This window comes from Cydia splendana, chromosome 17 (assembly GCF_910591565.1).
Source record: "Cydia splendana chromosome 17, ilCydSple1.2, whole genome shotgun sequence".
NCBI classification, from domain to species: domain Eukaryota; kingdom Metazoa; phylum Arthropoda; class Insecta; order Lepidoptera; family Tortricidae; genus Cydia; species Cydia splendana.
Window position 1 is genome coordinate 10174105 of NC_085976.1, and position 22082 is coordinate 10196186.

The window sequence follows — 22082 nt, forward strand, 5'->3', positions numbered from 1 at the left end:
AACTATATAATCTTATAGTTCTGACACCTAGAGACATTTACACCTCTAAATATAATAGATTATTTTTTGTGTTTTGTATCTGTATTTTTTATGTAATACGACATTAAGAGACCATATACATCTCTTAGTAATTGTAATACGTTAGATTGAATTCTTAGTTTTATTTTATAAAATTGTTGATTTTATTATTTTTGCATGTATGTAAATTCAATGATGACGTGTAAAAGTGCCCTTGTGGCCTATTTGCTGAATAAATGTTGATGTTTGATGTTCAGTATTGAATTAAAATAAGTAACTACTAACATATTTTATTTATGTCAACCCTACGCTCGTAGCCCTTTGCACAGTGTGTGACCAGCCCGCATGATTGTTGGTTTTGTCCAAGTTGATTGCCGTGAAAATTGATTTCCATATTACGTGGTGAAAATGCGTAACCTCTTAGTACTGGTTATTCTTTACTCAAAACAGATGTTAAACTATCATATTCAACACAGTTCTCTCTTGAGAGCGGTTTTCATAAAAAATGGTAGGTACCTACTATTTAGTTTTTTATTTCGAAAAACCGTAATCTTTTGGTTCTTATTAGAATCACGAGTACCTACTTACCTACTATTGAATGCGACAAAGAAATAAAGTGTCCCCAGTTTTTCATACAAACTTTGGGTGTCAGTTTTGTAACGGTCTACACAAAATGTACTTATGTGAAAATGCGTTACAAAACTGACATTCTTTTTTGGGATACATTTTTTTTCTTTTTAAGTCCTCTTGATTCCGAGTAGAAATAACCCAAAAGTTGATGGATTTTGTAAAAAAAGTAAATGGTAAACTTTGAAGTGAAAATGCCCGGATACTGTGTGTACATAATAAAATAGATCAGGGAGCTAGTCTAGATCTTCCCGATACAGAAAAACATGTAAGTAATATTAAAAGACAAATATTAATCGCCTTGACTTAGATAAATTAATTATAATCTGAAATCGATTATTGTTTAATTTTTGTCAATAAAATGTCAAAATTAATCAAATGAAATGGGCAATTAAGATGTTAAAAAACATGTTATTCGTGCGTGCATAACGCTCTCTATGTAAACACAGTTTGTTGGCACATAAATATTTATTCTAACCATCATTAAACCCGTAAATTACTCAACTGGTAATGTTCGTGACCTCCCACCTATCAGTCTTCTAAATTCGAAAAAAAATCGCATAACGCCCTCCAATTAAAAAACTTCCTCGTCCGACTCTATGGTAGCATCTCCCTTTCTTGCACAACTGCCATACCTATCCTTTCTCCGCCCCACCGCGGCCATTTAGCTATATAGTACCTGATACCATCCAAGAACATCACACTACTTCACTAGTAACCGAAGTGACCCATCACTAAGCATCATGAAAGCCTTCGTAGCGGTAAGTCCAGTGCAGTGCTCGTGCCAAGTGAATTAAAAAAACTAAAGTGACAAGTGATTGTGACGTTCCGAAATCAAGATTGACAGTGCATCGGTATTTTAAATTTGGAATCCGATTTAATCGATGATTATTGAAATGTGTTTTGGTTCACAGGATGTGATTTAATTTTTTTGGACTGTTTTTATGCACTGAAGTTGATTTCAGAACTTTTCAGCTTGAGTTTAGTGACCAACATTATTTCATTACGATTAAATAACTTTATCAACACGATGTACAAGTTAATCCTATTTATTTCAAAGTGATGAATAACTTCAGTTAATTTCAGAAATTTAAAACGGCAGTTTAAGCAATTAGTTTAATCACCTTGACAATGTCTTAGCGTTTTCTTTAACAATTTTGTTTTAAGCAGCAAAATAATGAGTAATGTTGTATCTCTATTCAAATTGAGTTCACACCATACATCGTTAATCAACTGTTTTTGTCCCATCACTCAGTGCGCTCCGCACAATGCATCATTAAGTACCTAAGGATAATTGTCTATGTTTTGGTAATGATGGTCTCTACATACTGCATGTCTACTCTAAAACAGCCTATAAGTTCTCCAGCGGGTCAAAAGTTCAAATTGCTTCTAGACATTATTTATGAAGTAATTAAAATGGCCCTAAAGTTAGCACGTAGGTGAAAATGGCGATATTTTATAGGTTCTAACAACATTTTAATAATATTCAATTAAGACGAGATACTAAGGTAGGTACAAGCTAACTTTCCGTAACATTAAACTTTCTGTCGTATTGTTGTTCTTCGGAAAATTTAACGTTAACATACCTTACCTATATAAATATGAACCTTTTACCGTTAACCTATATATAGTTTGTCAAAGGACTGTCTCATTTCAATCATAGACAGAGATAATCATACTTATCTTTGTCTTACACTAGTACTAGCACCCAAAAGAAAAGGATGAGTATTGTTTTCCTGGTTCTTACTGACTGACAAATTGGTTTGACCAACTATAGTAGGTATTCCTGATTCCTCCCGTTTACAGTTTTCTTTTCGCCATTTTGATGCTTTAAAGTACAATTTTCAAGTTTTTATCAATTGATGTTATAAGATAATAGAGTGTTATTAAAATTAGCGGAGTACATAACATAGGTACCTAAACATCTATAATTTGAAAACAGAGAGAATAAGCTAAACAGCATTTCTTTAAAAAAAAAATTATAATACCAACATAAAAACTATAACTAAAACAACAATAAAAAAATTAAAGAATCACTAAGAACTCAATGCTCATATTTTTTTTTTAAATGCCAAAAAGACATTATTTTGGTGCGTACATCTATTTAATATTCGAGGTAGGGCCCAGTTTGGCAACAATCCTTCAGTTCTCCGTTCACTTATGCTACGCAGTAAAGTACGCCAATTATATTCCATTGCACAAGTGCGTATCTTTCCATGAGCAAGCCTAGACCGCGGGTCACAGGTTACGCATATCATAAAACTTACAAACCCTAGTAAAAGTAATTAAATTACGATGTAACGTTCAAGTAATTGAGTATGCCTTGCGAAAGTCTTTATAATTCAATTTATTTATTTTGCTTGAACATACACAACAGTTGTCATGGTTACATGTCATTGGGGTATTATAGGTACATTTATTGTAGCTATTGTGTACATGCATGTATGGTCTACCACAATATGGCATGCAAAATCTTAGACTAACTTAAATTAAAATAATAATCTAATTAAGTACAATTAAAATGTCAAGGATGGTAATTCAAGAAATCCTAAATAGAACTTAACCTCGTTAATACCCAGGGCAATTTTGGCGCTTTTGAATTTGGAACTTTTATTTCTATATGAGTTCAAAACTCGATTTTAATTTGTACTTGTACTTGTACAAGTACACGGCGGCGGCGGGGACTTACGAGTTCAAAACTGAACTTAGAATTTTTCGCAAAAAAATGGAGCAAAATTACCAAGTAAAAAATTAGTATCACATAAAACATCGAACCTATGTCAAGTCTCCCTAGAAATAACAAACAGACTTTTAAGACAAACCCAATTAGGTATTTATTATCTACCTATTGTCAAAAGTTCCACTGTTGTTGATTTCTTTCGATGAGCTCATGAGCTGTTAGTTTAACTTTTAAAAACCAGACAGACAGACGGACAGACAGGCGGACAGTGGAGTCTCAGGGTCCCGTTTTTACCCCTCGGGTACGAAACCCTAATAAAATGACGATGGCGTGATACAGCATAAACAAATGAGACGTAGAGCTCGTCTTCGTCAATATTGAGTGTTGACTTTACGATGTGCTTAAGAGCTTTGACACATTAGGTGCCTATAAACAAAACAGTACGTACACTTATTCATATTCTTGGCATATTCATATTCAATAGACGAATCGATTAGGATTGAAAACTTAAAATAATATTAACATCTTAACGCATACCTAAGTCTTAATTCGCTTAAGATATAAGAATACACTAGGTATTTCAATTATGTATTAATACATACTAAACTCTTACATAACAAAACACTTGTCCCATTCCTAACACGGACCTTGCTGATTTAATTCAGAAATCGAACACCGTTTGAATATTAAAATGTAGATCGGTTGAGCAAGTGAGCGAAATTAGTTTTTCCAAAAAAATATTTACTTTCGTCTTTTATTTTTTTAAAACGATTTTAATATTACGTAGTTTTAGATCGTTATAAAATTTAAAGTATCTACTATCTACTACATAATTTAGAATAGTTAGATACTTTTAGTTTATATACAATATTTATATTTATCTGTTTAATGGTTCAATAAAGAAATTAATTCTACTATCTATAATGTCATGTTGGATTTTAGCCTCCGAAAAATCAATTACTTTTTAAATACTTAAATCGTTTATTTTCTATATCCGGGCTGTTAATAGCAGACGTCGTAAATTTTATAGCATTTTTGGTGCAGCGGAGTGGTGTTAACGGAATTGGTATAGATAATTCCAACTTCAATGGTAAATTAAGGTTAATATTAACGTAATTAATCATTAGGGTTGAAATTGTTTATACCAATTCCGTTAACACCACTCCGCTGCACCGAAAATGCTATAAAATTTACGATATCTGGTTATTAGTTGTCATAAAGTTTATTATGAGAAATCTACCCATTGTCTGTGCCTAATGCATAACCATAGCATGATCGAGCACCATAGACATCTCGATCGTCGAAAGCTCTGAACTTAATGACACTAGCGTGACTTCCGCCACGGAAGCCTTGCATAACCTAGTGCATCATAAGTCCATAGAGCATACTATAAAAAAGTATGTCAATTGAACACATTACGAGTGGCGGAGACAATTTAAATTTGGAACACATACAGTTTTCAAGATTCCACTTTATGAACCACTCGCTACACCCGTGATAAAATTTTGGAATCTTTTGCTTGCTTGGGAATCAATATCATAGCACGAGAGGTTAGAAAACCCCTTGCCGCTTTAAAAAAATAATTATTAGAATATACTTATACATGTACATACCTAACTCCTTCTTTCAGTTGCGGGTACTAAGGTTTTTTAATTATCCTAATAAGCATACATAATAATTAATAACACTTTACACTCTCGCGTTTTGTACACATATTTAATTACACAAACAACATAAAAAAACATTACATTTTTACAAACTAATTTCGGGTTGTTTAGTGTTGTTTTATATCTCCGATTGACATTTGCTGGGACGTCAGTTTTTCCTGGTGCAACTCAGCTGGCAGCAGCGTAAAAACAATGAAATTATATCGCGGTAGACCCGTTTGTGTAAATAAGCATAGGTACATAATCTGGCTCGTGAATTTATACCTTATATTTTTTTAGTGTTTATGAGGGCAAAGATCATCTAGAGCGTCTAACATTTAAACCAAGTGCATCCGTGATGCAACAGAGACACTATATCACCTCAACTCTGACCTTTCTTGTGAACTTTCACTTGCCATTTCCAATGTTGTTCCATCACGTATTAGACAAAATTTTATAGCGTTTAAGAAAACAATCCATTAAATTTAGCAATAAAATTGTAATTGAATAATTACGCGTGCATGCAAGAGCTACGAGTGTTACGTGCGTGACGTGAGGAAAGTAAAATTGTTAAAGAATGGCGACATGCTGCCTAACCTTATGCCACTTGACCCAAAGCATCCCAAAGCATGCTCGTGAGAACTTAACAAATTTCACTTTCGACTCCACTTGAACATCTTAAAAAACAACTGAAGTTCGTTGGTCAGAGATTACGCAACGGCAGCTCGCGTATTTGCATATTATACGGTTTATGGTAGCGAAGACTTACTTAGCAAATAAAATGCTCAGAATTGGAAAGCAAGACAATGCACGTTTCACATAATTTACATTTGCGAGTGGTTGGGTCATAAAGCATTTTAAGAGAGGCATTAGCGTCTGAATTATCATATTTAAGTAGGTGTAGTCTCCACTTACATAGTAACAGTTGACAGTACTACTCGATGCCATAGTCAACCCGATTTTAATAGCTTGTCACTTTATTGCGCGATTCAGATTTACTTTTTTTTTATGGATTGTATGAATAGTTCTAGTTGTCTAATTAGTATTATTTTTCGCAGTGCATAGCCCTCGCGTTGGTGGCGGCCGTCAGTGCCGAGGCTCCTGGCGGCTACAACTACAACCGCCCGTCCGGCGGCTCCGGCTTCGGCGGCGGTTTCGGCGGCGGCCTGAGCGGCGGCGGCGGTGGCTACCGCGCCGTTTCCTCCGGCTACCAGACCTCCGAGGGCCAAAACGTTGACCAGCAACTCCTCGAGCAAGTGCGCCAAATCCTCCTGAAGGAAGAGTCCTCCGCTTCCTCCGGCAGCATCGGCGGTGGTTTCGGCGGTAGCGCTCCTTCCTCCTCTTACGGCGCTCCTTCATCCTCCTACGGTGCCCCCTCATCGTCTTACGGAGCCCCATCCTCCAGCTACGGAGCTCCCGCTCACGGTGGCCGCGTCGTTGGCATCAACCTTGAGGGAGTCCGTCAGGCCATCCAGGTCGCGCAATTCGAGCAGTCCGGTGGCTCTTCCGGTGGATACCCATCTGGCCCATCCTCCTCCTACGGAGCTCCCGCCCGCGCCCCCTCCGGCAGCTACGGTGCCCCCTACTAAGTCCCTAACAAGATTCCGAACGCAATCATCGACTGGACCCTCCCGTGATCGGATTTTGCCAACTAGTAAGCGAATAGCTGAGTACTCCGTTACTTCTAGTCCATTCGTAGGTCCTCGATAGCCACTGAGCGTTCGGATATTGTTTTATTCGGGCGACTTCGTAAGATCTCTGGAGCGGCCGAATGTTTAATCAATTTGGCCGGCAGTCACGTACAATGTAGGTGATGCCGGCCCACCAGGCTCTTGTCTCACCAAATCCAACACTTGCGACTATGCACGCGAACGGGTTGCAACGTCCCAGCGGCCGGCCAGTCGTCATTGGCCCGCGCCCTGGTTATACTGAGAGCCTCCTGCGGCTCTCAGCGACTGGTCCGTGTGCCAAAAAGCCGCGAAGTGGCCGGCCGTTGGGCTCAACACTTGTATAAAGTTTATTATAAGTATAGTTAAATATTTTTTATATTTTAAGATTTATTATGTTTTTATTTTTATTTACAAAAAATAAATACATTTCGACACCGTAAAAGATGGTTTCTCTTTAGGTCAACTGTCAACTGTTACCCTCTGTTTTTACATAGTGCATATATAAAAAAATATGTAAATGCTGTTCTTCACCGACCTTGGAATACAAATCGAAGCACTGACGCAACTATTACTATAAACCGATAATTGTAATTCTATTCGGCGATTGTTTACACCTATTCGATTTTATATTCCATCCGTAACTTTATAGGCCGAATGAAGATGCAAGGTGTGGAATTAGACCATTGCATCACCGTAGAAGGCGAATGCAAGGCCGGACCACCATCGGAGTGTACTATGTCCATGCAACGATCTGGCACCCTAAATAAATAGTTTTAAAGATCTTTTAAGATTGACTACAGAGTAAATCATATGTATTACCTAATGAATAAAATGAGGTTAGAACTTACGAGCATATCTATGTATATAACCATTAGACACAAACGATCACTCAAGCTTCTAGTGTGTTTTAAGCTGATACCTCAGTAAGAAGTAATTAGCTTTAAATAATTCAGTTAATACGACGATAAAGTCTAACGTCAAGGGATTTGTCAGTCAGCGATAAAGCCTTCATATCTCGCCGAGTCGATTCCGTTTACATAAGCCACAAGCTTAAGCAATATCGTACGCACTTAAAAATTGACCACCATATAACACTTTATTTTTAAATTGTTACTTAACAAAACATAATGTTGATCTCATCACTTTCCAACCACAGACAAGCATTCGTCTCAGCTAAACAATTGCAATTTTATTTCGACGTAAACAATTGGACATGGAGGAGACAGTAAAAATTTAAACAATATATTATATCTTGAGGGATCTTCGGTATCATTTTCAGTATTCCTGCTCCGTCTTCGCATTCGAACCCCGCTTTGATATGTCGTCTCATGCCTCTGACTCTTATGGGGACGGCTCTTATTAAATAAATTTCGACTTTAACAATCAGCCAGAAAATTTGAATATGCCTTTCCCCATTTATCATTTAATTTTGATGCTATGTGATTACATTTATACCGATTCCCGTGAGGCAAACAATCTGTAAGCGGTGTACAGAGGTTTAATTCACATGCGGAAAAATATCGCGTGGATCACGTTTGATCTCAACATAAGATACTCAATGGAAGAAGGGACTTCAATAAGTCAGTCGCTTACGTTGAGATGTCATTAAGTAAGTATAGAACCCACTCATAATGATGTAAGCGCCTCCCGCAATAAGGTCACTTTTCCATGCGAAAGACGCATTCAAAGTTAATACCTTTGTACATCTTCAACGGTGGGAGACAGCGATTATGAAAGCATCCCACGTCTAATCTGCGATCGCATGATATCGTGTTATGTAAAGTTGCATCATGTCGAACAATGGTCAGCCTCTGGCAATTCGGTACATCTGTGTGTAATGTAATAATTGCAGTGTTTTGGTTGAAAAGTAGGTACATAAGACAAACACGGCTATCCCACTCCCCTAGCCATAAATAGAACATAAGACATCAATGAGCGTTTGGCTCATTAGACCTACTTCGTTTTGCCGGGCCTTAGATGTTCATTAGATACCTAGTTTGTCTAATTAGATATTTCGGTAGACCTATCTTAGAAATAGTCACTACATCTTATAAAACAGACCCCGCCGCGTCTGTCGGTTTGTATGTTCGCGATAAACTCAAAAACGGACGGAAAACGAATTTTCATGCGGTTTTCACCTGCATGTGATTCTTGAGGAAGGTTTAGGTGTATAATTTGTTAAGGTTTACCTGTGCGAAGCCGGGGCGGGTCGCTAGTATTATACAAGGTGTCCCAAGAAGTAGCGATATACTGAAGCTGGGAGGTAGAGGACCTAGAGGGCTATCTGAATCACCCCCATGTATGTTCCGCGATTTTTCGTATTTTTTTCGTTTTTTTTTTTATTCCATTCAAAAATCTAACGATAGTAAATGTTACCATACTGAATTGGCCTATCTATCAGCTTAGCACACAAAAAAAATCAAGCATCTACCGCAATAATTCACGTCACCATAAATAAAAATCTCATCGTACTCGGCGATAGGTGAAAAATTAAAAAAGTCATAACTCCGTAAATACGAAAAATCACGGAACATACCTACATGGGGGTGATTCAGATAGCCCTCTAGGTCCTCTACCTCCCAGCTTCAGTATATCACTACTTCTTGGGACAACTTGTATATGTCGTAGGCCGATCGTAAGATCAGGCAGATCGTAATGTTCCTGTGTAATGTTTTGACGATAGTCACATTAAACCAATACATAGGTAGGATAGGTTCGTTAGGTTGCTTCAGATGCCCGAAGGGCAAACTGCCCAGAAATAGACTCAGGGAACGAGTCAAAGATTTTCACGTTTCACGATATGCCTAGGAATTTCACGATATGCCTGATCTTACGATCGGCCGCCGACATATATACAATAGTGACATAATTAACATTTAAATCTCTTAGGCCAACACAGTAGACTTTTCAATCTAAATTGAAAAGCTCATTATCTATTCTGTTACAATCTCATGATTGTACAGTCAACTGTAAAAATATGGGTGTAGCCAACTTATTCAAAAATATGTCCCATAGTTCTTAATTCGCTGACATAAGAGCTATAGGACATATTTTTGAGATGATTTGTGCACCCATATTTTTACAGTTGACTGTACCTATAAAATACTACACATTTATTTGGGTTTTGTAGGTTTTATTGACAAAATGTAATTAATATTAGGCCACACATGTATCTTAGCTAGCTACCAAATTGCATCGACACTTTATGAATGAGTTCATTAACAAAGTGGCCATGCAATTCAGCAGCTGGGTGTACGTATGCAGGGCAATTGTGGGCTTATGTAACGTTTGCATGGCGCACAATGGAAATGGCCAGCAACCCCGGTGATTCGGTACAGCTATGCTCAATACGATAATTGCAGCGAAAGTCAGCTAATGGAGGACAATTGCTAAACTGTTTGTGGGAAAGTGGGTAAGTAGGGTAAGCTGGGGAAAATATGCAATTTTATAATAATATTCAAAGGACTACATAGACATACATATTATATTTACAACGCCCGCGTGTTTTATTTTATATTATACTTCGGGATGATTAAAGGATCGTGCCGAATTTGGCCTACGATTCGATAAGCATGTTATATATACGATAAATTTCATCATATTTCTTACAATCTCATACATATATTAGATTCCAACGGACACTTCTTAGTAAAGAAAATAAGTTAAAGAGTAATTAAACCAAAACAACACATCCCACGCCATTACATAGAATCAATGACATTTCATAAATGGACGTCCAGAGCCAAACAAAAAAGTATGGCAGCAAAATACTTTTCTACGATGTTCCTGTTGATGCTAATAACGCTCACTTCAAAGAAAAGCATTCATACCACTAACGACATACTGTTTTAAGCACTAAGTATCAAAATTGCAAAATGAACTGCGATACAGTAAAAACATTTTATTCCAATGACTTTAATTGTAACATACCCAAATGACTTACGTCAAAAGTGAATAGCGAACGAATATGGAACGAATAGAGTCGCTATGGCTTGTGTTTTCATATTAATTATTTATACATATTTATTTAATAGTATTGTATGAAATCTAGAAGAGCACCAATTTACAATTAGCTTTCACCGGCTTTCCCCACTGAAGTAGTTTTTTACTTCTTTAAAATTGATTAACTTTTTTAATAAAACCTTATTTGATATCAGGGTATGAATATGAATAACACGAAAATAGGTTAAAACTTAAAAATACATTAAAATAAAGGGAAAAATATATATCTAACTTTTTTTATAAATTACCTATATGATAAACCTACAAAATAGGAATTCTAACTTCTTTGAAATAAATTAAGTTTATTATTAAGTGCCTTTTAGGCAAACATTTGTTTTTGAAATATTCTTTTTTGGAATGAGTTAGGTACCGTAGACCGGGGTGACTTTGGAAAATTTGGGGTTACTTTGATAGATTTAAAACGGCCATAGAATTACCATTATTCATTATTTACTGAAAATGTTCCTGTAACTAGTTAGATTACTATATATTCATATTCACCTACTGTAAAAAATCTCGCATAAATATATATTATGGCTTAAAAACTAGAATTTTAAAGTCGCCCCTGCATTTGAAAGTCACCCCGGTGAATGGTACTTATCGAATTCATTATAACAATCTTGTGATTGTTACTGTATTTCTTCTCTCTCTGGAATTGAAGTAAATATGTTTACTTAAGTGATTGGTTTTACATTTGATGCTATAACAATTTTTACTATAAAACAGCTCCTAGTTGTTATAGTCTATTCCGGTTCGCATGCTATGTCTTATTCATTTACAAAGTCTTATTAAATGTATTATTTTATTTTAAAAAATGTATTAATCTAATACCAATTCATTCGATTTTTGTTCCTTGACAGCCTTTAAACGCCCAATATCATCGATATGTTTACACTATTTACGGCACCTTATTTCCTTGTAATAAGGCATAATAATATTTAACATGGCCCGATACAAGGCAGAATTTCTAACCTCAAAATCGTAGAGAAATTCCGCTTTTATAATGTTCTGTGAAGTGTCCGTGAATTTAATAACTATCGAGACTTTCATTTCATGTTTGGAGCCTAACAATATACCACCCATGTGTAGCGAATGAAAAGAAGGCATTGTGACTACGTAGAAAATTGGCGCTACAACTTTCCATCCCAGGTCTAAGATCCGGGGGCAAACCCAGAACAAGATGGAAGGATGTAGTGCTAAAGGACATGCAAGTAATCCGAGGACGATGTCGTGGACAAGGCGAAGTGGAGAAGATTAAGTAGTAAAGCTGACCCATAGACTAGGAATCCTCTAGGCGGAGTTTAGAGCAATTATTTCATGAAACCGATGCTGCCAAAAATACGGGGGTGCGGGGGACGAGGTGAGCGAGGTCCCGTGCTGTGATTGGTCCGTTCAAAGACACGGACGTCACACAAAGACACTTTCGACTCGAAAAAGGAGTAAAACTACCGTATTTGTGGCAGAGGGGGTAGAGCTACTATGCTCAGTCTGGAGGATGTCTTGTCTGTGAGCTGACCCCACCACCATGTGGGATAGATAGCTAGGAAGAGAGAGTACAGGAGCACCTCTATGTTTGGTGACTTTCATTTGTCGTGTGCTGCTTGCAGTCAATCTGATCTGCGCGTATTCCTAGAAGACTTATATAGTGCAGTCAGCATCGAAATTAGCGAATACTCTTCAACGCGAACTGTAGAGATCTTCTTCTTCTTCGTGTTAGGGGCTATATAAGGCTCCAAAGCCTATGTATCACTGCGACCATCGCTGATCTATTGTGATCGCCACCTACTACAACTCTCGATCCAAGCCTGCAACTTCAAACAGCTGCAGGATCTTTTTGATCTCGAGAGACTTTAACTTCTCCGGGCGCAATATGTGTCCGCCCATGATTAAGTCACGAACTGTAGAGATATATTATTTGCAAAAGTATTCCAGGGTGGCAGATACCTACTGTTGGCGTGTTGTTTCATCTGCTATTATAGTGGCTGACTGTACTCATGACAGGTACCGAATAATGAAAACACTGTTGTAGACAAAAATAATATTTTATTTAATTTCGTACTTTCAATCACTTTCAAATCACATTGCCGTTTCCATTCAATTAAAACATTAATATCAACACAAAAATATAACGGTTTGCGTTCATTTCTAATATTTACCTACTTACGACTAACGATTGGCACTTCACATGTGAGCACATTACATTTACAGCTTATTTACAAAATATAGTCGCTATACTTAGTCAACCTCATATCTGCAACAATCTTTTGATGGAAATGTCGCTTTTCTTTCATTCGGAATACGGGTGTTTTTGTCATCAAATGAGTGTTGCAGATACGAGGTTGAGTAAGTATAGCGGCGATATGTCGTTCCAAGGAAAAAGGACCTTAGTGAGTTTAACTTGCGTTAACCGATGATCCAATAAAAAAATTATAAGTAGTTTTTGATATAAGCACCAATCACCATAAAGTCCTTTTACCCGGGGATTATAATAACAAAAAAAACTTACCTACAATAATTTATTATTATGACAAATGGGACGTTTTCGACAGTGGAAAGTGACCAGTGAGTGAGCGAAAAAGAAACGTTAGTTGTTTAAGTTATACGACAGATACCGCGAACCACGAACGAAGTTTGGCCTCTCTGCCGCAACTACGTACGAATTTACAAGTGCAGCAGAGAGGCAAAACTTCGCTCGTGGTTCGCGGTACGGCACAGAGGACCTGCTGGGAAAAATGTAAATCGAAATTTCGTTACCTGCCTCTATTGCTCTTGCATATTCGAGCGATAGAAAGGCACATAAAGATTTTTTTTTGTTTCGCGGTAGGCCCTCAGTACATACACAATAGTGTAAAGGCAGCATCCACCACTGCTGCATGAAGTTGCGAAGCGATGCGAGAACAAAGGTGTCCGTATTAGTTCGTGCGTATCTATTAGGTACTGGAGGGCTGTTGTGAACTTCAAAAGTGCAGATAATCCATATTCTCAACAATCTCATCAGCATATCTCTAGCATTCAAATATAGCGAGGGCGATAGAGATGAGCCTCCTATTAGACCTTTGCCTCGTCCTTTTCTCCGCTATGATACTTCGCTTAGCTCTGGTGGATGCTTACCCTTATACGTAGTAGACAAGTCACAGGTGAAACTCAAACAAAAACAGAAATCTCGCGTCAAAAAAACGCTAATTCAATTAATAAATAATTGAAGAAAAATCATAAATCATAAATCATGATTGATGATTCATGATTTAAGGAAAATCAATTAGGCATCGAGTTTTTATTTGGGGTAACGTATCTACTATTAACATTGTGATCTGTAGCCAAATTTTTGAATTTCATATCCTCTCATCTGTGGAAAATAAACAACATAAATAAAAAAATACAATTTTGCAATTAATTTGGTCCAAACTTACAGAGAAAGTTGTGACTGGGAATTTTCACTTATGAGTGTACCATTTACTTTTTTCGATAATGCACTAACTTTTGGGTTATTACTACTCACTCAGAATCAGGAGGACTATAGATTAAAAAAATAAAAAAATATGTGTTCCGGAAAAAATTACAGTTTTGTAACGCATTTTCACATACATTTTGTATGGACCGTTACAAAACTGATACCTAAAATTTGTATGATAATCTGGGGACACTTTTTTTCTTTCTCATATTCAATGGTACCCGTGATTCTGAGTCTAAATAACCCAAAAGTTGATGGTTTTTCGAAAAAAAGTAAATGGTACCACTCTTTCTGAAAACCCCCGACTACTCAGTACTACTATAGTAAAACTACAAGAACGGTAAATTGCGACATGTAAAAGTTAAAATCGCACAGGTAAAAGTTGTTATTTAATGTGTACGTACATATCTTGTTCAAGAATGTTCTGAAGTTATAAAATAAGTAATTATTGCCTTTAAGTGATAGCTTGTACGGAATACATATTTAGTTCACAACCAGCATAGGGTATATATAATACAGTCGATCATATAACGAGTATGTTTAATTCAAGTAAAACGAAATGAAAAGGTAAAATATCAGATAAGATTCCATAAAGGGGTAAAACGGCTAAGGTTCATACTTAGAGCACGAGACCCATCGGTTTAATAACCTCATTAGGTAATTTGGTTGGCTAACAATTGAAAGAATAAATCCAATGCGCTTAATCAAGATATTAAAGAGCATCACCGGCAGAGATGTGAAAAATACTTTATAAAAAGTATTTAAATACAAAATACAAATACTTCCTTGATATTACTATTTCAAATATAAAATACAAAATAGTTTTTGAATTTGTATTTAAAATACAAAATACGAAATAGGTATTTTCAAAATACTTTTTAAAAATACAAATACTTTGCGATAAAAGGTACTCTGAGTAGTGAATACCTAGTCTGAATTAAAAAGTATTACTCAGAATATCCGAGTTGAAAAGACTCTCTTTATTCTTTGAAAACAGTGTGTCAATCAGTCCACTATCTAAAGTGCAAATTTCTAGTTTGCTCATATTAATCGGTAGGATGGATGGCTGATGGTTTTTAATGGACAATTTTTAAAATCATTAATTTAGATTTGTAATGTTTTACAGCTAGTATAATGCCTCTCGTTGGTGTGATGAAAACGTCTCGTTTGTGTTTCACCAGGGCAGAAAAGTTTGTTCTCCTCTCGTGCCTTGAAACCCGCGCAACACTCAAGATTCCACTTTTTTAACCATTCGCTACGCTTGTGGTCATGTGCGACGTTACTAAACAGATTCAACAGTTCCATGTTAAAAGAATGAGAGAGTTGCTAGGATTTTAACATCAGACGAGATTGTATATATAAAGTATTTTGTATTTTGAAAATAGAAAATAGGTCCCAAAAACTATTTCAAATAAAATACAAAATAGTTTTCTTCAAAAGGTATTTAAATACAAAATACAAAAAAAATAGGTATTTTGCATTTTGTATTTGCATTTTAAATACAAGTAAGTATTTCAAATAAGTCACATCTCTGATCACCGGGTATGAGCTAATATTTTCCACTTTTCTGAATTTAATAACTAAATTTTATTCAAAAGTTCTTATAAACTAGGTACCTATTGTCATATTTACGGCAGTAATCTTATATTGCTTGCTCTAAGAAGTTATTGATAGTATTCATCCACTTATTATCAAGTAGGTACAGTTAGTAGTACCGTAATTTAATATTTATTTGTCTAACTATAGGAACAATTATACCTAAGTGAATTTGACGCTGTTAATACATTCACTGCCAGGAGCCCTATTAGTGGGCGCTCGTATTTTTTTACTCAGATGCCCGACAACTCTCTAGGCGGGTTGTTGCTATAGGTAGCCATAGATAAGGCTACGCCATAGAGCCCACTTAGCGGGCACACATTGTAACGGCTATCGCAGTTGACACCAGCAAAGAAATGTTCATTAGTAGGTATATTAAAGCAACATGGATAAGTGGTTTTTTCATGTTGCTTTAATGCCCTTGATAACAGATGATTCTTATTAAAAGGCTGCGTTTCCTCCGGATACGTGCTACGCATCCTAGTACATCTCTAGTGGAACCGCAGCTGAAAATGTTTTATGGTAATGATTACATGGAAAGACTACTTTTCCACTGACATTCATAATTAAATAAATGCTTTAAATTGTTTACGTATGTTTTCATGGTTATACCGTTTTAACAAAAAGAAATAGAGAATTATGCTTAGTAGGTATAATGAAACATTACTAAAGTCGAGTTTTATATGATCTGACTTCAGACTAGGAATCTCTTAGTAAAAATAAAAAGCCATGTTTCTTACTTAACTAAACTAAAACTTGTTCATTGCGATAAAACAAAACCACCTACACGATATCATGTAGCATTCCTCATAAAAAAAAATTTAAACGTTTAATTACTTGTGGTATATTACTCGAAAATTTTGCCCGTTAATATCTATTTACATTATTTTCTAAAATTTTATTTTTATCACAAGTCCGTCAAAAAAAAAAACTAAAAATGATAATTCAATAAAACTGACTAAAAAACTATATAATATACATTTGACTTTCGTAATAGTTATACCAAATGCAGATTGAGTAGACGTAATATTAATTACATACAACCCCTTCACAAAAGGGGACTCTTAATAGTTATTAAATAAGCTAAGCCTGAACCCTATACTAGCTAGCACCTTTCTCCGCGTCTGGCCACAGCACATCCGGGTGGTTCAACATGTAATATGTCATGTGCTTGTCATTACCATGAGTCGAAGCCTTCGTCCCTAGGCACATCAAAAACTGACTCTTCTCCAAATGCTTATCACAGTCTACCGAGTGGAAGATATGCACCAAACTGTCATCTGGACCTCGATACACAGTCAAATTCGACTTGATCATAGTTTCAAATAATTGAACGTCTTCCAACCCCCAACCCTTAATGGTAAGGTCGAACCCGCCCACCCTTTCAAAGTCCCTCTTAAATATACTTAGTATACCAAAACCGTATTGCCTAAAGTACCCATAGTCGTCATGTACCTCTTTACTGTATTTCAAATTAGTGAGTTCTCGCTCCGATTTAGCACCACTTTCGGAACTGTCCACGTACTTACCTAAATCACTATTTATTACGAACGTTTCACCTTTGAATTTGTTATAGTCCTCTCCATTAACAACGTCCGGATCATATTCGCTGAACACTATAGGGAAGTACACTTGATTGTATTTGATTGTGTTTATCCTTATCCGCCTAAGACTTTCGAAATTGAACATTACGTCGACGTCTATAAAGGAAACTAAGTCGTCGTCTAAACACTGCTTCAGTCCTTCTGTGAGCGCAGCGCCTCTTGAAAATGTCGTCGATCCCATTCGGACGACTTTAATCTCTTTCCCATATAAATCCTTATAATAGGTTACAAGGGATTCCGTATTTCCGTAGTCCAACGGATTCTTACTGTCTAAATATAGTACGACTATTAACGTCACAGCCTCGTCAGTTTTTAGGACAATGTCCTCATAATTTTTCATGAAACGTCCGAAGATTTCTTGCCTGCCCATAAGGGGCAGTATAAAATTGATTATTCTACTATACACAGGATACTCTTCTATATCTGCGTCGCTCCATTTGAGAACTTTAGGTAAATTCTGGAGCTTCATTAGTCCCGTTTCTAGAGCCTCTTTGACCCCCAATCTCCCGAAGTCGAGGAAGCTATTCTGCTGCTGACTAGACTCGTCAAAGTCGTAGTCCATGGGATCCTTTGCGTCGGCATTGTCCGACAACTCAGGGTCCTCGTTCGGTGCTGGCTCTCCCATTGGAAGTTCTCTTATCTCCATCCCTGAAAATGTAAATAATTTAATAAATTACATGTTCATTTAACGCTGCTAGATGTAGCCGGCGTTGTTGACGGCTTAGAACGAATCCGTTCTTAATTCTCATTGTATCATTTTTTCCAATTACAGTCCATGTATCTAACTCGTCAACGTCATTAAGTATCATATTCATAACATTCCTTTCCTATGAACCCAACTGTCTGGTGCATTCATTCTACATTATACGTGTATCGTAATATTTAACGTGTCATGAAAAAGAATTATATGCCAACTTTAAGACGACCCTGACGTTGCTATCGCGATACCTTCGGTAACTCATTAAGTTGGAATACCGGGGTACAAGTGGTACAACCTCGTGTAGTTTTAGGGTGGTATTCCATCTGTCCAATGTCTATTGATTGCATCTGACATGTTGCTTAATGAGAGAGTGAGACGCAATGACATTGGACAAGTAATTGGACAGGTGAAATACCACCCTTATAAAAATCATTACTAAACGTATCTTTACCAGTAAACGTCTGCTGCAGATAAGCATGCCTCCTAACCGCAGCAGTCATTTTACGTCCTCGATACGTCCGGTACCGGAGCAGCAGGTTCAATATATGATCAGCACCATGCAGTCATTCCAACCTCATATAACCGTATTTATAAAAGCTTATAAAAATCATAAATATTTCTTACCAGTAAAAGTCTGCTGCAGATAAGCATGCCTCCTAACCGCAGCAGTCATTTTGCGTCCTCGATACCTCCTGTACCGGAGCAGCAGGTTCAATATATGATCAGCACCATGCAGTCATTCTAACCTCGTAACCGTATTTATAAAAGCTTATAAAAATGACAAACATTTCTTACCAGTAAACGTCTGCTGCAGATAAGCATGCCTCCTAACAGCAGCAGTCATCTTGCGTCCTCGATACCTCCTGTACCGGAGCAGCAGGTCAAGGATATGATCAGCTCCGTGCAGCGGATCCAATCTCGTGTAGCCGTATAGAAGCTCATTGAAGTCGATTACTCGACCGCGCTGTCTTGATGGCGCGTTAATTATTTCCATTACCTGGAATTAAATAGGAAACATTTTTAATGCAAGAGTTAAGAAAAGTAGTTGAGTCTTAAGAGCGCTATTACATTTCGGCGTTGAGCGAGTTTAGGTATTTTACGCGCTGTGGCAGGCCGTGCGAGCTCAGTACGCCGATCCCTTCTACCACACTCGCACTACAATGATGGATTAAACATTCTTGATCCTTCGCGAAGAATATTGAAATCAACCATAACAACACTAACTGTACTTAACTTTTAAAGTTCTAAAACTGTTATTTGGTAAGTACGAAAATACTAAATGCAGTGCAAATGTACATAGGGGCTGTTCATAAATTACGTCATCTATTTTTGACGATTTTTGACCCCCCCCCCCACCCCTCAAATCATCCAAAAATCAAGCTTCGGATGAATCTGTTTCCTCCTACGTCATGTTACCATCATCCGATGTCCAGACCCCTCCCCCCCACTCCTCCCATTTGAAACGACGTAATTTATGAATAGCCCCATACTCGTACTTATGAAGGTATATTACTCGAAAGAAATTATAGGTTTTCTCGCTTATTTACATGTTTCGTCATTGCATTTGGTACCTATAGGTTGTAAAGTTTGTATCAACGAGGGTTTAAAAACGAACTGGTACTGAGGATCTGATGATGATTAAGGTGGTCACGGATACCAATCAACCATGTAGTAACATGATTAGGCTCGTTTGATTCGTCTCAACAAGATCTTTGACACTGAAGATACACAGGGTCTGATGATGGAGCTGGAAGGTGGCCACGGGTACCAGTCTATCATGTAACTAAACAACTTCGTGTTTGGGCTCGTTTGATTCGTCTCAACAAGATCTTTGACACAAGACAGTACTCAGGGTCTGATGATGGAGCTGGAAGGTACCATTACCAATCAACCATGCAACTAAACCACATCGTGTTTAGGATCGTTTGATTCGTCTCAACAAGATCTTTGACACTAGGTGATACTCAGAGTCTGATGATGGAGCTGGAAGGTGGTCACCGGTACCAATCAACCATGCAACTAAACCACTTCGTGTTTAGGCTCGTTTTATTCGTTTCAACAAGATCTTCGACACAAGATAGTACTCAGGGTCTGATGTTGGAGCCGGAAGGTGGTCACCGGTACCAATCAACCATGCAACTAAACCATTTCGTGTTTAGGCACGTTTTATTCATCTCAACAAGATCTTTGACACAAGGTAGTACTCAGGGTCTGATGATGGAGCGCGAAGGTGGCGACGGGTACCTGTCTATCATCATCAGCTCCATCATCAGACCCTGAGTAGTATCTTGTGTCAAACATCTTATTGCGACGAATCAAACGAGCCCAAACACGAAGTGGTTAAGTTACATGGTAGACTGATACCCGTGGCCACAGTCCAGCTCCATCATCAGACCCTGAGTACTAACTTGTGTCAAAGATCTTGTTGCGACGAATCGAACGAAGCCAAACACGAAGTGGTTTAGTTGCATGGTTGATTGGTACCGGTCACCACCTTCCGGATCCATCATCAGACCCTCAGTACTACCTTGTGTCAAAGATCTTGTTGCGACAAATCAAACGAGCCCAAACACGAAGTGGTTCAGTTACATGGAAGACTGGTACCCGTGGCCACAGTCCAGCTCCATCATCAGACCCTGAGTACTAACTTGTGTCAAAGATCTTGTTGCGACGAATCGAACGAAGCCAAACACGAAGTGGTTTAGTTGCATGGTTGATTGGTACCGGTCACCACCTTCCGGATCCATCATCAGACCCTCAGTACTACCTTGTGTCAAAGATCTTGTTGCGACAAATCAAACGAGCCCAAACACGAAGTGGTTCAGTTACATGGTAGACTGGTACCCGTGGCCACCTTCCAGCTCCATCATCAGATCCTGAGTACTATCTTTTGTCCAAGGTCTTGTTGAGACGAATCAAACGAGCCTAAACACGAAGTGGTTTAGTTGCATGGTTGATTGGTACCGGTGACCACCTTCCGGCTCCAACATCAGACCCTGAGTACTATCTTGTGTCAAAGATCTTATAGAAACGAATCAAACGAGCCTAAACACGAAGTGGTTTAGTGGCATGGTTGATTGGTACCGGTGACGACCTGCCGGCTCCATCATCAGACCCTGAGTACTATCTTGTGTCAAAGATCTTGTTGAGACGAATCAAACGAGCCTAAACACGAAGTGGTTTAGTTGCATGGTTGATTGGTACCGGTGACCACCTTCCGGCTCCATCATCAGACCCTGAGTATTATCTTGTGCCAAAGATCTTGTTGAGATGAATCAAACGAGCCCAAACACGAAGTGGTTTAGTTGCATGGTTGATTGGTACCGGTGACCACCTTCCGGCTCCATCATCAGACCATGAGTACTATCTTAAGTCAAAGATCTTGTTGAGACGAATAAAACGAGCCTAAACACGAAGTGGTTTAGTTGCATTGTTGATTGGTACTGGTGACCACCTTCCGGCTCCATCATCAGACCCTGAGTACTATCTTAAGTCAAAGATCTTGTTGATCCGAATCAAACGAGCCCAAACACGAAGTGGTTTAGTTGCATGGTTGATTGGTACCGGTGACCACCTTCCGGCTCCATCATCAGACCCTGAGTACTATCTTGAGTCAAATAAATACATATAGAATGTCAGGTCGTTTCAAATATTTTTAATCCTGTCCGGTAGTTTATTAAACTGTACCATTATAAATTATAATACTATAAAAACAGTGCTAGGATCAAAGTCTCTCGTTGCGGTTTACACGCACACAGTATAGCGTTTTACACGGCGCCCGCCGCACACAATGATAAAAAACCTCGTCGTCGCCGTTGAAAATGTGCGGAGCCGACCGACACACGTCCTGCCTCTACAAGCTCTGCCGCGGCACTGAGCTGGCGCAGCGCGCGTCATCGGTAATATAGAGTAGTTTTCAAAAAATTGCCAAAAAATTATAGTAGAATTTCATAAACACTAATATATACCAACAGTATAAGCAAACGTTGCAGATTGCTTGAGTATGAAAATGACTTCGATATTAAGTAGATTTTCGTAGGAATTGACACTTGTTTCGGAGAGAAAATCGAGTTCGTTTTACTTTGATT

The 22082-nt window shown here is 37.8% G+C and overlaps 2 protein-coding genes across 2 annotated transcripts in view; one reads left to right on the forward strand and one right to left on the reverse strand.

The window, feature by feature from the left end:
• Positions 1-988: 988 nt before the first annotated feature.
• Positions 989-7083, forward strand: LOC134798756 (pro-resilin). Its single transcript, XM_063771129.1, has 2 exons — positions 989-1406; positions 6030-7083. Exons 1-2 carry the CDS (start codon positions 1389-1391, stop codon positions 6558-6560), a joined length of 549 nt encoding a protein of 182 aa, XP_063627199.1. The 5' UTR covers positions 989-1388; the 3' UTR covers positions 6561-7083.
• A 6828-nt stretch (positions 7084-13911) lies between these two features.
• The window catches only part of LOC134798809 (chondroitin sulfate synthase 1), a 79535-nt gene continuing 71364 nt past the window's right edge, over positions 13912-22082 (reverse strand). The window contains exons 5-6 of the mRNA XM_063771197.1: positions 18790-18991; positions 13912-17942 (exon numbers count right to left, since the gene is read on the reverse strand). Of these exons, the coding sequence (XP_063627267.1) occupies positions 16792-17942; positions 18790-18991 (1353 nt within the window). The 3' untranslated portion in view covers positions 13912-16791. The remainder of the gene's footprint in view (positions 17943-18789; positions 18992-22082) is intronic.